This window comes from Heliangelus exortis, chromosome 18 (assembly GCF_036169615.1).
Source record: "Heliangelus exortis chromosome 18, bHelExo1.hap1, whole genome shotgun sequence".
Lineage (NCBI taxonomy): Eukaryota > Metazoa > Chordata > Aves > Apodiformes > Trochilidae > Heliangelus > Heliangelus exortis.
In genome coordinates, this window is record NC_092439.1 from 4,461,758 (window position 1) to 4,479,935 (window position 18,178).

Consider the following 18,178-nt stretch of genomic DNA (forward strand, 5'->3'; position numbering starts at 1 on the left):
TACAGTGCAATTATTGAGAAATAGCCCAGCATTAATTGTGCAAATCAAGTTTTCCCAGCAGATCGGAGTACAAAGAAATGAATGTAAATAAAAAATAAGGGTCATCTTGATGTGCTTTTCAGCAATCAGGTTAAAACAATTCTTTCAGTATAATTATACATAATGTGCTCTGGCTAGAACGATTTAATTAAGTGGATATACACTATGAAATAAAAAAAAATAAGTGTGCTGCTTGACTGGAGCACTCTTTTGGAAAGTGATAACATGATGCCATTAGGAAACTCAACAAGACAATCTACATCCATGCATCAAGACCAGGAGAAGTCTGAACATCTGTTTCCCTCTATTGAATTCACAAAAGGGGCTTCTCAGTGCAGTGAATAAGTGAAAAACAACAGTTGAATAAGGTTATCTCTGATGTTTAACAAAATGTTGAAATGTCACGAAAATGATATAAGGCGACTTGAAATAAAGGTGTGCTAAGAGTTAGCTTGGCAAGCCAAGTACTGACAGAAAACCAAGTAAAACCTCTACCTATCACTCCTATAAAAGTGTAAAATAAGAATTAATTTATCACCAGCATAATTTTTTGTTCAAAGTAGACTGGTGGCATGAAATTGTTTTGGAGAAATATGTGATAAAGTAGAGTTCCCCAAGATGTTCCTTTAGCCAGAAGAAAGAAAACAAACAAACACAAGAAATGTCAATTAAAAGAGCTACTATTAAGTGTTAAAAAAATCGAGACAGCTATTAAAATTGAACAGTTCTATCTTGGATGTAAAAAATTCCTCTTTTTTTTTTTTTCCTTCTTCTGTTTCTTTTTTTTTTTTTTTTTTTTTTTTTTAATTTTCCAGAATCAAGACAGAGTCAAGAGTCTTGGAAAGGGAGTAGTAATAATAAAAGAGCAATGGACCCAAACACCAGCTTGCTGCCAAGGGCTGTAACACAATATCTCAGCATTTCAAGGGTAAATCAGTGTGAACTGCGTTTTGCCGTCCCTCTGAAAAAAAAAAAAAAAAAAAAAAAAAAAAAAAGTAAGTATTGAACTTCCGTTCAGGCGGTGTGGACTGCTGAAATATAGGAACTCGGGTTCGGAGGGGGGGGAGGACAAGGGGAAAAAAAAAAAAAAAAAAAAAGAAGGGTTTCCCAAAGTGAGCACCGAGCGGGGCGGACAGAAGTATGAAGAGCGGCAGCGCGGCTGCTGCCCGTCTGCTCAGCTCAGCTCGGGGGGACCGCGGCGGCTGCCGGAGGCTCAGAGCACAGCGGGTCAGTGAGTGCGGCCCCGGGGGGAACCCTGACTGCCCCGACCCCGGCCCCGGGGGTAAACCCTGCCTGCAAGCACCGGGGAGAGCCCTGCATGCCTAAGGGGGAGGGAAGCCCTTTCTGCCTGCCTGCCTGCCCTGGCACCGGGGGGAGCTCTGCCTGCCTGCCTGCCTTGTTGGAGGGAGCCCTGCCTGCACCTGGGGTTCGCTGCCGGCCCCCCGGAGGAGCCCGCAGCCCCTGTGTCTCGCCGGGTTTAAAGAGAAAGGGGCCGGGGAACGCAGCGGGAAGGTGAGGTTCATTTTGCGGCTGCTGGCTGCGGAGTAGGTGCTTTTGTTTCCTTGCCCCCCTGTCCCCGGGGCGGCTGTGAAGGATCCGCCGGGGAAGCGGAAAGGCTCAGCGGCCGGCACCGCGCTGTGGGGCGGTTGTCTGCGCACCGAGCAGCTGGGGGGGCTGCTTTCTGGTTGTAAGGTTTTGTTTTGTTATTGGGTTTTTTTGTTTGTTTTTTTTGTGTTTTTATTATTATTTTTTTTTCCCTCCCGCTCTCTGTCTGTCCGGAGTTGGAAAGCATCGCGGAGGCGGAATGAGAGGGTGCGTGGGTGCGGGGTGGGATGCGGGGGCTGCTGGCGGGCCGCCCCGGGGCATCCTTTGGAGGGCCGGGGGCTGCTTGGTCCTGCCCCCGAGGGGCAGACCTGGGAGCAGCGCTTCCAGCCAGCACTCATGGCAAAGCCATTAGCTCAGTCTGAGTGTGGAGGGGCCCCGAGAAGGACAACCGCATCCCGGCGCAGCGCAGAGCCGGGCTCCGCGGCGGGTGAGAGCCGTGGGCGGGACTTTGGCGGGCGGGCGGCTGCCGGGCGCTCCGAGCGGTGCGGGACAAACGCGGAGGCGGAGGGAGGCGGGGGATAGATTTCCCCTCGTGTTGCGACGTGCGCATTTCCCGCCCGTCTTTCGGGTGGCTCCTGCTCCCTGTGCGCCCCCCCTCTCCCCCGTTTTCTGGGTTATCTTGCTCGGGGCACCGCGTAACCCTGGGTTGCTGGTGGAGCAAGGAGAGGGAAAGGAGAAGAGGTTCGTGGCTTTGTAGAGCCCGTGGGAAATGTGAGCGGAGGCTGCGGGAAGTGCTGGGGAGGAGGTGGCCAAGCCATGCGGCGGTGCCAGTGGCTGCCCCGGGGCGCTCCCGGCCTGGCAGCCCCAGCTGCCCCAAAGAGCAGGGGGGGGGAGTCCCGCCGCATTCCTGAATCCGTCCTTCCAGGTTTTTGCTCTCCTCTTCTGGTTCTGTATTCAAATCTCTGGAGGGCAGAGGTTGACGTTAAGAGGGCTTCGTTTCCTCGCTAGTGCTCTTGTAGGAGATGAAGGTTGCTGTCTTCCTTCTCTAGGATTGGTATCAGCATCCTGCTGCAGTGGTGTGTGGCACCTGAGCCCACTGGCTCTGCTGGCTTTGCTTGCTTCTAGGGGAGAAAAACTCTCAGGACACCAGGAAAGGTGCATTGCAGGCTCTTCCTCACACTTCTGATACTACTTTGAAATTAAAAAAAAAAAAAGTATACTTCAGTTTCCATGTGCATCAAATTGTGAATGGTTTCTTCACTGTGGAGTGGATGCCATGCCACATGTAATTATTTTATTGTGGTTTTGTGATGTGGATTGTGATTTAATAGGAAATTAGCTGACATTCCTAAATTCATATCAAATGGTACAATAGGCCATCTGATCATCATTATACCGTGGTACCGTAGTTGGAAGTGCAAACAAACCAAACCTAGATGCTGGTGGTGAGTTAAGGAGGAATCAGTACTATACCCATGTTTCTAGATCTTACTCATTTTAGATTGCTAACCTCCTTTACCCACAGTCTTTTTTGAACTGGCACACTTATTATTCAAAGAACCTCTTTGACTCTACACCTCTCAGTAAGCTTCACACTAATTTCAGGACAGGATTTGGAAATGGAATTTCATAATTAAAAGCAAAGACTGGGAGTCAGCTTGAAAAACAGTGTGAGTGCAGCAAAAGACACGTTTATATTCTTGTAAGGTCTGTCAGTTTAAAAAAGTATTTCCTTCTCTAGTTGGTGGAGATTGAAACTTTTGTGATAAATTTTAATGGTAATTTTGCTTACCAAAATTACCTTACCAAGATAATTTTGCTTACCAAGCAAAATTACAAGCAGAAAAACCCTACAGAGCCAGGCAAAGAGGAGTCAACTTGAAAGTTTTTGGACTGTTTTAGGAATCAGGCTCAGTTTCCAGAAATTAAAATTTTATGAGCAAGTAGATATCAAACATTCCTGAAGTTTTATTTCGGTCTGTGTGAGAAGAACTTTTTGGTTTCCTTTTGGTAGAGGAGACATTATGGAGGCAACAGAATTGTTTCTACTAGGCATAGTCCTGAAAACGTCCAGGCTTCCAATGATTAGCTCAGATTTTTAACTCCATTCTGGTCTGGCCTCAGACCAAGGGTCTTACAGGTCTAAAGTATCAGTAAGGTGTTGTGCCAGGTTCTCTATCCTTCTCTCCAAGTACTGCACACATTTGTAACATGTATATTCATAATGTAAAGGACAAAGGCTTCTTGTGATTAAAGTTTACTTTATCAGCATAGATCACATTTTGATGTAAGCCCCTAAAAATTCTAATTGATTAATGAGTTTCAGATGGTGTTTCCCCTCCAGTGCCCCTCCCCCAGCTCCTAACATGTACAGTATGCTCCAAGTTAATCTGGGAAAGCTCCAGAAACCTTGGGCTAAATTGGTTGTGGTATAGTTTATAAGGATAATAAAATAACTAGAAAAATTGAATTTCCTTACAAAAATACACTTGCTACATTTGTGAGCTTGTTTTTTATCTGCTTGTTTATGGTGGTGAGAATGCAGACAAGAAAGACCTGTTGTTTCTTACAGAAAGTAAAGCCCTCTAACAGCTCTTAAAGAGGAGATACATGATAAAGCAGCAGAATCCCTTTAAAAATTGTTTGGTTTTACATATGTAAAGGGCAAAATGAGTGATGAATGTTCTGTAGCAAGCTGGCAACTGCAGGTGGTTAAGACTGACTGAGTAACATCTTACCAGTGAGCAACAGGTCTGTTTTTTCCTAATGCTGCTTCTTGTCCATTTTAAGGATTTCACGTAGGGAGACTTGAACTTGGAGAAGTTATTCCCACTGTCTTGCAGATCTCACCGTAGGGAACAATTTTTTGATGTTAAAAATACCAATTACAGAAGTTGTTAGTTACCTCTGTGGCTCTCAAAGGAAGATGTTAGTATTTCTCCTCCCCCCATTTCCATACATATATTTGTACATAGGTGAGGGGGTGGAAAAGTGAGAGCAGCCTTTAGTCTATGGACTAATCATATACTCTCCAAATCTGAAAAATATGCCAGGAAAACTGAAATCACTTTTCAAATGTGAATGTATTTATGCTGGGACGTGCTGTGTGTGTAAAACCAGCACTTGCTTACGTGAAAGTGGTGATTGACAGTATGGGTCCCAAATTGTGGGCAGCCTCATTGCTGCTTGCACAAACGTGCAACTTGTCACTGCAACTTAATCTGTTTATGAACAGGGAATCTTTTATTTGAGCCTCTTTTGCACCCAGCTTGCACTTAGAGTAAGTGACTGCTTCACACAGCCCACTTAAACTCCAGTAAAGTTTCAAAAGTTCTGTTCTTTTCCATCTGCTTGAGGTGATTAGAACTAGCAGGGAGATCCAGCAGAGACCCTTGCCAGATACTCATGAGCTCTGTTCTGGCTTTTGATCCTCTGTCTCCTCTCTTTCCAGGATGGCTGATTTCCAATAGCATTACCTTCTCTCTGAGACAGCAGGAGATTGTCTGCAGTTAGAACCGATACCCCTCTGTCAAAGCCAATGTGCAGTCTGGTGTTCAAGTTCCTATTGTTCCTCTTGTCTAACTTGCTGTCTGCTCTCTCTACTACTGACAGTAAAGCTAGAGCACAGTTGTGTTGTTTCTTCTACAACTGGTAGCTAATACACTTCCTCAATCATATTACAAGAAACCTCCTTCTGCAAGCTTAAAACCTGCATGTTTCATTTGATGAAGATTTTATCAACTAGAATCTTGACACCAGGGTCCCACAGCAGAGTTATGGCATCTTCTCTTCCAGCTCTGTAAAGCTGGAACCAGGCCACTGAGTTGGTTTATGTGCAAATCTTCATTGGTGGATGACTCTGGTCTGGCTGCCAACTGAAGGGAGCCAGTCAATTAGTTTGCCTGCTAGGTGACAGTACCTAGGTGGGCCAAACCAGATGTCACAGTCAAGCTGGTACTGTACAAAGGGGACATTGTCTAGGACCTTTGCAACAGAGATTATTTGATCAGATTGATCTCAATGCAGTTTTGTATTTGCTTTATTTTTTTTTCTCCTCCAAAGCCACTTTTAACATCTTCTTATTTTTTCCTAACTGAATACAAAAACAAATCCTTGTTTTGCTGGATACTCAATTTCTATGCTAATTCTTCAGTCAAGTTATAAAGATCATGTGACTCAGCAAGACTTGTTCATCCCTGGCCTGGAAGAATTTTATCTAGACCAAGTTAAAAGTAGTCATTCACGCACAAGTTGTGATTAGGATAAGGCTGAAGCAACAATGGAACTCAGGTAATAATACAGAAAAAATTGCATAGCCAGCATCTACTTGATACAAGCCATCATGTGTATATGATGGAACTGGATGGGTGATTTGGGGTAAAAATTTACTGGTTTGTATGATTAATTCATAGGGTGGAGCTTCTGTGTTTTCTGTGTATGCATATCTGTGTATACACATACATTTTTATATATATATATTTACTATATAGAATATTTCTTTTCCTCCCAACAATCACTGATGTTGGTTGAAGGGTGTTACTCTTGCCATTTTATAGATAAGGAAGGTGGCTGGAATAGGAAGGGGAATTGAATCCAAGGATCTGTGCCTAATTGTGCAGCCAATTTTACTTTCTAGATTGAACAGCCTTCCCCCCTATGTACTGAGTACAGAACATATAATTCTTTAATCCTCTTGTTCCACCAGTTAACCCCAACAAAAGCCAATGGAATTACAGAAGATTACTTGTTTGATTCTCACTGCTTTCACCTGATGATCACTGACAACAATCAGCAGGTAGTGTAAGTTACACTGCTGGCAAAATACAAGCAGTGAGCTACAATACCCAGACAACTAAATGTAGTACTGTAAAGCAAAATAAAACTTCTCTGTTCTGTTGAAGTGAGCAGAGAGAAATATAACCTTTCAGTGTGTTGAATCTGTTACATGTCACTGGGTGTACTGTAAACTATCCCACACTGAATTCTTCAGCTAGACAATAAGTCTAAGAATTTGATATGTTGTCCTCTTACTGAGAGAGGTGGAAAAAAAGACTGTGCTGCATAAATATGACTTCTAACAAAACAGAATGGAAAAGAGTTAAAGACCTTTCCTTGTTTTGCTTCAGAATAGTAGAGGGGAAAAAGCTGCTTTTTGAGGAATAAAGCATTTCGAGGTAAGCTTTGAAAATGCTTGAGTATTTTATATCAGCCTCTACAGTTCATAGAGAACTGCAGCATTCTGTAGCACATTTGACATGTTTGTGTTGGCTAGTGCTGGAGTTGTATATGATGATTTGATGTTGCTGTTAGAAAGCAGTGAGATTAGAAAACCCAATTTTTTTTGGCTGCTTTGTTCATACCTTACATCTGCCAAAAACACCCCCCCCATGAAACTGTTGGAGCAAAAGAAACTTGCCTGAGCTATGGTGATGTATCCTTGAATGCTACTGTCTGCCTCTGGCTATTTTATTTCTCTGACCAAATTCCTCACTGCTAAATTGTCAATAAACTTTTCTCCAGCTCACCAGAAAAGAAACGTTAGGACATTTTAAGGGGGTGAACTGATGGTATCTCAGTAAAGAATCAAGACTCTGGCCTTGACTGCTGGCAGAATCCTCAAAGGGGTCTTGAAAGAGCTGAGGACCCAGCTACTGTTGCCTTCACCTAACTCAGTTCAGCTTCTTCACAGATCTCAGCTCGTATGTGATGAAGTGTTAACAGTTAATGATTGGGCTACTCTAATTGATGAAGATGGACATTGCAATGAAGATTAGGTACTCCAGCAAAGGACTTGTGGTGGTGGCTTAAGTAAAATTTGTTTTAGAAGTGCAGTAGCTCTCAGCATTTGGAAAAAGAATTTGATAGTTTCTGTTGCTTGTAGTTTGACAACTGACCCACAATATCACTCATAGAATTTGTGATAGGAGCTACAAGTAAAAAATTATAATCTGCCACTTGAAGTCTGTTTTCTTTTTGATCCAAGCTAGAATTGTTCTGTTCGGGTTTTTTTTCACTTTAATTCTAACAAGAGAATATTTAACTGAAGCATAGGGCAGGTTTTCAGTGAATAGGATGGGGGAAATTCATTCCTTTCAGAAATTAAAGAAAGATTACACAGAAGTAATGTTGGATTGTATGTAATTCACCTGTGACTCTTTAGTGTTCTTTGTGGAGACTTCTGATCAGCAATACATTTCTCATTCTGCAGTCCTCACTTTGCATGGCTGCTTCACAAATTGACCCATATTGTTAATTCAGTGCTGCTATTTCAAGCTGACCTAGTCCCAGTATAGAGATGCCTGGATCATTTTTAGCTTCTGGAGATTCTGTCCCATGTTTTTCTGCCTCTCCTCATCTTTCCTAGTTTTAAACTGCTTTAAACTGGGAATACCTTTCTTGTCTCTGGTGCTTCTCACTTACTATTAAACTCATGCACCCATACATCCTTTCAGATCAGAGTTCTTTATTCTTCCATTTTTCTTCCTGCCATGAATCACAATCCTTGAGCCTGTTACATACCCTGGTTGTTGATTTTTATGAAACAAGAGCTTAGGTCAGTATGAAATATTTAAAGACAGCTCTGTATTTTTGAGCCAAACTGAAATAGTATCTCACATCCCTGATTTCTCTGCTCTGTGTCTCCACAGAGATCAGCATGAACCATAAACAGAGTGCTGTGCTTGTTCCACAGTCTGATGGGGAAAACCAAAGCACCACCATGTAGCTGCTGCTTCCAAGGATGGGGGGATTAGTCCTTGAGGAGGAGAGATACAGGACCAGTGGGGCAGCTGAAAGACTCCCAACACTTAACTAATATTTAACACATGATGCACTGTCTTACCTGAAACTAAAGTTTCAGTAAGGTGTCACTGAAGCAAGGGAGCACTTGTGTATGAGATGGAAGTGGGAAGTGAGGGTTACCAGCACTATCTGCTATGCTGCTTTCTGAAGAAATAATGCTATTTAGTAAATATATTTGATGTGTTTATTTGTTTTTTTTTATTATTTTAAAACTGTAGAATAGGCTGATTCCTTTGGTAACTACATTTGTTAATTGTTAGTAAGTTTGCTGTAGTAGCATAACTCAGTTGTTCCCATGTTTTTCTTGGGCCTGATCCAACAATCTCGGAAACTTTCCATTTATTTTGAATGGGTTTTGGATCAGGCACTGTAGTGAGTTTTTAGCTTGGTGTAAAACGTTTATTTTCATTTGATTTTAATCATTCCTTGCAGAATATTTGGATATGTGTTGCCAACATGTTTAGCTTGGTGAGTACAAATGAAGTTAAGCTATCTGTATGATTTAATCACTTTCAGTGTGATCCATTAACAAAACAAAACTTCAGTCATCAAAGTTGTATTCATGTCTTAGATCCACATCTGTTTGTCTGACATCTGGTTTCTTAGAATCATAGTTACTGTTGTTCCTTTCTACAATTCTAAAAAGAGAACCCGTAAACTTTAATTTCATATATGATATTAATTTTTTTTTTTATTTTTTTTTTAATATATGTTATAAAACAGGTACAACAAGTGGATAAGCAATGTGCACTGCTCTGAGCCCCAAGGCACGTGGGCCTGGCCTCTCTGATATGCACCAATACAGTCAGTGGCTTGCAAGTAGACATGAGGCCAACTTGTTACCAATGAAAGAAGATTTGGCCCTGTGGCTCACAAACCTACTGGGTAAGATACAATAAGATGAAATGCAAATACTGGTCAATAATAGAACTCTGTACACCATTAGCTGGGAATTCAGTCCTTCAGACTACCTTTGAAAAATAAAAGTATTTATGGTTTGTAGCTACCTCCACATAGTGCAGCTGTTAGCAAGGTCAGAAAAGCTGATAAGTCATTTGCCTCCACAGTGTTTCTGTGAGTAGCATAATTGAACTTTATAATTAATTTCCTGTTCATCTTTCCTCAAATGCTCTTTTCAGTGTGTTTTCTGTATTAATACCATTAAGCTGAATTGTGCTATTTACTGCCATCAACGACACCTTCAATTTTTATTGGAATGCCTCCTAAGGATTATGTCTGTGCTGACTGCCTTGAATGGAAGGAGCTATTAAATAGCTCCTAGCTGACCAAGTAGTCAAGTGATTAATAGTTGCAGCCAAAGGTGCTGCATGCAGACTTGTGGAAGCTTCTGCATGGAGGAGGCTGACGTAGTGGCTGCAGCTGGGACCTGGGGATTTACTGGTTGCAGCTGGATGTGTGTGAAGCTGAAATGTTGTTGAGGAAAAAGGATGCACATGAAAAGCTAAGAAAAACCAGGTAGGTAGAAGGAGGAGTAAATGAGAATAGGTTCCTGGCAGGAAGGAAAGAGACAGTTCTTTGGGGTATACAGCTTACTCAAGAAGGCAGAATTTAAAAGCTGTGAGCCAGGAAATCCTATGTTGTTTGCTGAGAGCATTCAGGGCAAAAAAGCCTCTGTGTGATCTCAGAAGTATCCCACCAAAAAAATGACTCATACAATGCCTCATCCTAAAGGAAGCATGCCAGTCGTTAAACAAAGAGGAGAAAACACTTCAGAGGAGGTGATGTTTACATGAAAGTTCTGTTGGTGTTATTTTGGGAAAAATTTGGATGAGCGTTTTTAGATTTGTGCTGTGTGTTTGTTTTTTTCCTGGAAGTCAGTTCTGGTGAGACACAGGCAATGTCTTGTCTTGGTAAATGCTGAAACCAAATCTTCACAATGGCACCAAATAGCAAAATCTGGTTATCTAGTGCCTTTCACCTGCACATATTGTTCCATTTCCTTTTCCTTTTTTTTTTTTTTTTTTTTTTTCTTTTTTTTCTTTGTTTTTTGTTTTGCTTGTTTGTTTTGTTTTTAAGAGGGAGGGAAGAATCCCTGTTATGAGAGGTGTGGTCAGTGATTAGAGGATCAGTAGAATGCAAATAGAGTATTTTGCAGGTAAGTGATACCCATTTTAGAGTTGGAGTAGTTATGAAGCTACAACTGCAAACTTGGCACTTGGTTTAAATTACATCTTTGTGTGGTACTTCCATTTAAATTAATGAGCTTTGACTATAAAATTGTCTAGACAATGTCAGCACAAAATCCAGAAATCCTGACTTTTCATTCCAATTACCACAAGACAGCAGTCCAAAGACTGGTTTTTGAATCAGAAGCAGCACATTCCATTAAGGATTTAATATATTGTTTAAGTGTTTTAAACAATGAAGTTTTAGTGAGCCACTCTAAAACAAATAGAAGCTTGTTTGCAGTTCATAGTTCTCACAGTGACAAGTTTAGAAATGAGGTCACTTTTTTAGCAAGAAAGTAACACCCAGCAGGAGGTTCTGAAATGCCAACTATAATTAAAAATCTGATTTTTCATATGGACACCAAATTCTGCACTGAAGAACTAAATGGGCACAACCTTCTCTTAATTAAGCAGCATGCACAGTTCATTTGCTTAATGCATTCCCCTACACCTCCTCACACCAAGCTCTTCTCAGTTTGTCTTGAAGAACTGAAATTAGTGATTTGTTAAAGTGCTTTAAATTCCTGTGTAGACATTGTTATTCAAATTAATAATTCAATTAAGTTTAAATTCACATTCAAAATAAATTAAGTGGAACTGAATTAAAGTAATTAATATTCATATAAATATATTAACTAAGAATTCATATTTGGTTTAATTGCAGTATAATTTAGGTTAATGAGAGGAGAGACACTTGAATGTGTAAGATAAAATAGGTATAAATTTGTAGCATATTTTTCAAATGCATGGATGTGCAGATAGCATAGGACAGATAATATTCTGTTTATCCACAGTGTAGTTTGCTCTGTGTTATAGCTTGTGTGGCCTCATTATAAGTGTTATTATGCCAGTTGTAATATAATAGGATTTCCCAATTTATAAAGAAAATTAATATACATTTTGATTAATATTTGCCATGTTCCTTTTTTTTTTCATATTTTGGTCATTCATTTGTACTCTTGACTCGAGAAGGACATAATCTTTTCAAAGAAATTCAGTTTAAAAAAAAAACAAAACAATAGAAAATACTTTAGATAAGGGTAGGGCTCACTGTCCAGTACTGTCTTGTTTTCTCTTGTGTTTCTGCAGAGGACAAAGGGCTGACACGAGGAGGAGTGGGCCTTATCACCACTCTGTAGTTCAGGGCAAGTGCTGGGGGATGGTTTCTCTCTTTCTCCTTGGCTACTGTGTAGAGCTCTGATATGTTTTTCCCATTCCACAGCCCATTTACCAGCTGCAGAGGGTTATGATATTGTAGCTTATTCCAACCAGTTTCATTTAGCACATGGGACCACAGAACAGACCTGTAAGATGTGCCCTAGGGCTCCCAGGTTTCAAAGCTGAGGTGAGTTCCTGAAAGAGCTTTCTGAGCTCATAGGAAAGGAGCTGGAGAGTGCCAGGTGCTGAGGAATTGGATGTGGAAGTGTTGAATGCTGCATGAGGCAGGAAAAGTTGCTTGGGTTCAGAAGTGAAAGAGGTTTGAGGAGAAGGAACAGAGAGGTGAGAATGTTAGGAGAGGCACTGAGATGGAGACCATGTGTGGGATTTAAAGGTGCATTGATGGAGGCATCTAGTTTGGGGGATGAAGGATGGGAAGTCTTCTGCAAGAAAACTGTCTGTCTCAGATTCCAAATGATAGCAAAACTTTCTTCACCTCGATGCTCTTGCTCATCTTGCTGTCTGTGAGAATTCTGTAGCAGTATCTTTAATTTCAACATCAGCACGTTCAGTTCCAGCCATTGGGAAATGCAGGTTTTAAGCATCTGAATATCAAGACATTCATGGCACTGATAGTTCCAGTGATTCTGCTGGCACTGATGCAGTGTCTGGTTTACTTGAGGGGTTTTGTAATTTTCTTTAGTATCAAAATGCCTTTGGGATTTTTAGTATGTCCCATTGTAAGTAAGTGGTAATGTCTCCATGCCATCAAAACTCTCTCTTGCTGTCAGCTACTGTAGGGTACTCAGTAACCTTGTCAGAAAAGAATCACTTTTGCATGTGCATAAAATCAGTGGCCTTTGTTTTCTTTCTTTCTATTGGGTTTTGTTGGGTTTAAATGTCACACAATTTGAGAGGGTCGGGAAGAATAGTTCACTGGTGTCTCAGTATTGGAGAAGCTCATCCTTTTACCAATGTGTTTTGGAGATATATGAGTGAAATGCTTCTATTTGTAACCAAGTAGTTTTGTCATACAACTGAAGTGGAAAATCAAAATAGTGGATCAGCTCGTTGTGAGGCAGGATCAGTGTCTTGCATTGGAGTTATTAAGCTAAGTGTGGAAGAACTCACTGCAATAATAGAGGTACCAATTTTTTATTTTTTTAGGTACTTTGCTTCAGCCTTTAAGTCCCTCTGACATCTTCTGAAAGCTCTGGCTGTCAGAGATGGCCCACAGGGAATGTCTGATTTTCGGCTTCTTGGACACACAGCCTGGCCCTGGGCTATTTTTAGTTATTCTTTCCTAGACCTCCCAGTCTGGCTGAATTAGGACCCCCAAGACTGGGTGACCTTATAGATAGTTGCCCACAGCATCCAAGCAGTGGGTGTTCAGGACTAAGTTTATCTTTTCAAAGGGCATCTGGTGATGTTGGTAAAAGAGAGGGCAAGCGGTGCTTGTGAGCTTTGAGAAAAGCTTGATATTCCTGGGGTTTTTTTCATACTTTTAGTGTTGTTTTTTTATTATACTTAATGTTATTACCATTCTATAAAAACATTGCAACTGCTTTCTTATAATTATAGGGGTAGTTATACATTTTTAATGGAGTTTAATGTTTTTTCCATACAAATATATAGAGCCATTTTTTTCCTCAGGCTATGAACATTGCTCTCATTTGATTCAATACATTTCAACTGTTAAATATGTCAGAGTGTCTGTTTTAGCAAAGAAATGCCACCTTTTGGAGCCATAAAATACAGTGAATTGAAAGCTGACACCTAATATATTTTTCATTGGATACAGATGTTCAATGCAAAACTCATTCTTTCAGCTTTCATAAAAGGGAACAGAACTAAAATACTCTAGCTCAGCCTACAATATGCAGTGACCAAACTGCTAACACAGTTCAGCATTTTAAATAATATGTGTGTTGTTAAATGGCAGAAGAAAATTGTTCTATTTTTCCATGTCTCTGCACAGAGAAAATCTCTCTATCTAGGCTTTAATACTTGACAAATGAAATAATAAAACTATAAATCATAGGACAGAATAGATATGCAGACTGTGATTTTTCTTTTTCCTATGTAAAAAAATATGCTTTCCAAATCAGAATGAAAATCTTGAGTCGGCTCAAAGTATTTGAAATGCATTTTTTAGAAGAAAATGAGTCTATTATAAAATGCAATGCTGTATTAAAAATAAAGCATTTACTATGATATACTAATTTTTCAAATTTAGCTTCCTACCTCTTGCCAAAAATGCTGGTGGGACAAATGTTTTAATGGAAAGAGCAAGAATTAATCCTTGATGCTCTCTTGGTATCAGCAAAAGTTCAGAGGGCTGAAAAATACAGTTGCCAGTCAAAAAATATGTCCAAACAGTAGGCAAATTTTCCTATAGAAATGTGAAAATGGAAAACCTTCAACAAGAAAAAGGAGATGATGCTAAGAGGCTGGAAATTTCAGGTGGCAAATGATTACCTTCTCATCTGGCATTTCCAGCCTGGTCAGAATGCACATCTCATCTGTCAGGATGATGTACTTAGAGTATAATGAAAGGTCTGCCATAGCCAGGAAGGATGATCTGTGGCAGCTGAAGTACAGCATCACTTAGCATGATAATAATGGATTTATTTTGAAATCAGAGTTTTTTTTGGCTCTGTTCTTTCGATGAAAATTGTAATCTGTGTGGTGAGTACAGAAGATGAAATTTCACTCTTTCCCCTTTTGTTTTTTTTCAACGTACGCTTCTGAAAAAGCTTTTTCAAAGGTCACTGTTGTCTTTTGTCAACTTCCTGGGGGGTCAAGTCCTAAAGTTTTTGGGGGTTTTTTTGTTTGGTTGGTTTTTTTTTAAATCATGTCCCTTTCCTTCTTGATGTGGTTCTCTACTTCTGCTACAAAATAAGCTCTGGTATTGTTAGCACCTTTTACTCTGTAGTTACCCATGCACAGTAGTGTAAATCATTTGCCTGCTATCTGTTAAAACACTATGTTTAAAATACTGGAATTTCATAAGTAAAACAAGATTTGTGGAGTGTGATGCTGGAATTATTTTTCAAGTGCCATATGCCTTCCCTAAGAAAGCATGTTATTTTTTAATAATTTCTTATAAGTATACAAGTGAAGTAGTGGTGAGGTTATTCACTAAATAGTCCAAGGAATACAAGTTATTCAGTTAAGCATATTTCAGATTGTTGTCAAGATTTCTATTGGTTTCTGTTTCTACACAAAAGCAGTCTGTACTGTTGCACACTTTCTGCCATGTTAACTTTTTTTTTTTCTATTCAGGTAGAGAAATCACAGCAGAAACCTTTATGGAGAAACTGGATAATGGTGCCTTGCTTTGTCGGTTAGCTGAGACCCTGCAGGAGAAATTTAAAGAAAACAGCTTTGATGCAAACAAGCCTGGCAAAGTAAGTGCTGGTAAATGTTCTAGCATGTATTATCAGTTTCTGAGGTATCTGACTGGTTTGGTACTGAAAATTTTCTGCTCAGCCAAGAGATTTCATTAGTGGAGGGTCTGCAAATGGGAAGGATAAGGCTGCTCCATGTAGAAAAAGTATAAAATTGGGAAATTAATACTTCTTGGATAATTATTAAACTATGAGATGAAGTTACTAAAAAATGACTTGTAATGTGGAAGATAACACTGCTAGATCTTGGTCTATCTTATGTGGTGGCTAATAAAGAATCATAGAATGGTTTATGTTGGAAGGGACCTTAAAATCAACTAATTCCAACTCCCCTGCATGGGCAGGGACACCTTCCACTAGATCAAAACATGATCCTTGTACTTATTTGCAAGGGGAACATTAAGTAGCTGTGGGAGGTGACTTTTCCTCTATAAAAAGCTCTAAGAAGGCCAATAATAAAATTATATAGTTAGTTTTGGTGCCTTGAGTTTAAAGGTCCTGTTTGTGTACTGGAAGAGGTTCAGTACAGAGTTGCAAGGATGACGTGGAAAAGGTGAAGCTGCAGAAGATACTGAAGAGCTTTGCAAAGATTATGCAAATGATGACCTTGCTTGACCACAGGGAAATAGTAGTCATCAATTCATCAGCAACTACAAAATTCTAGTGACTATTCAGAAATTCAAACAACATGATTTTGTTAGATGTCTAATACTGCTCTTTGGGGTTTTGAGATTATTTGTCATCACATGTATGTCTGATGGTGGCTCATTTGGGAGGGATCTACTATTTAGAAAGATAACTCAGTGTTTGGGACATTTCCTATAGAGGTAGACCTCCTTTCTTCCTCAGCTGATCCCCTTTTTTTTCGAACCAAAGTTACTTTAGAAACCAATCAGACATTTGTGATCCCATATGATGTAATTACTTAGATTTGTTGGTCTTTTATTTGTCAGACTGGTATAGCAAGCAATGCAATTAAAAGGACAAAATTCTACTCCACTGCTATTTTCTCAATGTATATTATTTCATACTCAGTATAGCAAGAATTCAAAGAAATGGCAGAGTAATAGATTTGTGTCATTACAGTCTGTTAGGGAGCTATTTATCCTCTCAGATTGTAATTCCCTGTGTAGAAGTCCTAGGCAATAGGACCAGTCTACACATTGGAAAAACTGATTTGTGGTGCCAAGGAAATGTATAAAACTATACTCTATGAGATTTAGCATAGTAAGAATTCCACAATCTTCCCCTGAATCATTATTATGTATTCTTTTAATAATACATCTGGACTTTTAAAGCCATTTGGCCATTTGTCTGTGCACAGGAAAACAAAAACATTGTGGTTCCTTGGTGACTTCAACTGTCAGCTGGAAGAAGCTGCTGACTTCTGTAGCGTCCACCCTCTGTCAAAAGAGAGAACACACTTCTCTAGCCCTATATGTAATTTTAATATTTTTTTTTTTTTACATAAAAGCAGAATGTTATGAAATGGGTGGCTGCCAGAAGGATCAGCTTGCAGGCAGCACAAGCAAGGATGACAGAATAAGGCTATAGATAATGGGGACAGTAGTGGAATCTTAAGTCCCTCCAGAAGCTTGAAAATTTTGTCTGTTTTCATATGTGAACTTTTTCTTTGCATGGGAGCTAGATTGTAAAGCTCCATCAAATACATTGGTTTAACTTTTATATTAGAGGAAGATGATACATCCTGTTCTGTTTAATATGTAATACAGATCATGAATTCACTTGTGCAGCTCTTGGGTACTGTCTGTCCAGTTTAGCAGCTATAACCACACATGTAAGAAAGCACTGAAAACTAATACTTCATACACTGAGTCATCAGTTGTTTGCCATAATTCCTTAAGTTGCCTAAACAGAAGCTGTGGGAGACTGAATGATGCTAAGAAGAGCCTAAAACATAAAAGGGGATCCTTGTTTAGGAATTGGTCAGAAATTTTTTGTTAATGAATGTTAAAGTGTATTCAAGAAAACACTGAATAGATTAATGGAAGTGAGATCTCTTGGAAAGCTGAATACACAGAATCCCCATCTAGGTGAGGTTTCAAGACAGCTGAAGATGGTTGGAGCTTGAGAAAGCATCAAGAGGTGTTATATGTTTCCTATGGTCTCAGCCTTCCCTAGGTACCCACTTACAGGCAGTCTGGGTCAGATGAAACTTTGGCTGACCCAGCAGGGTCACTCTTGTGTTCTGTGTGTTTTTGCTGAATACCTTGCTGAATGTGCACATGGACATGACCAAACCTATCCTTTCACAAGGGTCAATCTTAAAAAAAATAATTTAAATTAAATACGTGCTTTTTGTTCTCTATAAAGTTCACTTTAGGACTGGACCCTGCAGAAAAAACCAGCACCTGAGGCACACCCTGCTCTGATATCTGTTATTCAGGGGGGTTATGTAGGATTGAGAGCATTGGGGTTTGGCAGCCTCTGGTACCATTTATGCAGCCTCTGCTCATTGCCCTTCTGAGCTTAAAGCCATTAACAGGCACTTACAAGCTGTGTAACTGAGCAGATACTCTGAATGCATCCTCCATGTGTCTAATTCCTAAACTTTGGGGTGTTTGGCTTGTTAATCATTCAGTCCTAAGATAATAAAAGCTTTTCTAAAGGTGAGGCACTAAACAAGTGTTCATTGCAAAGGCTGTTAGGTGTTAGGGTCTTTTGCAAATCCTATGAGGCAACGTTCTTCATTGTTAAGCAGCTAAACCATGCTTTAAAACCTGATGATTCTGCAGACATTGTTGTACATGATGCTTGGCTTCAGACAGAAAAAGCTGAGTTCTAAATGAAAGTGGTTATTTTAAACAGGGAGCACAATATTAGTTTGGTCTGACTGTATGCTGTATTTTTTAAAGGAGTTAATTTTTTCCCCTCTTTTGGAGACCGTAGAGTCATAAATATCATCAGGTACTTTTGAAAAATGACAAGGAGATGACTGATATCAATCTTAATAAATGCTGAAGATTTGTATGGTAGTAAGTTGTTGGAACTACCTGTGCTGCTGCTGCTAATGAT

At 39.9% G+C, this 18,178-nt stretch overlaps 1 protein-coding gene across 4 annotated transcripts in view; it reads left to right on the forward strand.

Annotated features, from left to right (window-relative positions):
- Positions 1-1,096: 1,096 nt before the first annotated feature.
- The window catches only part of GAS2 (growth arrest specific 2), a 63,443-nt gene continuing 46,361 nt past the window's right edge, over positions 1,097-18,178 (forward strand). Inside the window, exons 1-3 of one of the 4 annotated variants that reach the window (XM_071762647.1) lie at positions 1,097-1,266; positions 9,109-9,270; positions 15,018-15,142. In XM_071762647.1, coding sequence (XP_071618748.1) covers positions 9,129-9,270; positions 15,018-15,142 — 267 coding nt within the window. In that variant the 5' untranslated portion in view covers positions 1,097-1,266; positions 9,109-9,128. Of the gene's footprint in view, positions 1,552-1,957; positions 2,072-8,822; positions 8,854-9,108; positions 9,271-15,017; positions 15,143-18,178 lie in introns of those variants that run through there. The other 3 variants (XM_071762648.1, XM_071762649.1, XM_071762650.1) reach the window with 3 other exon arrangements.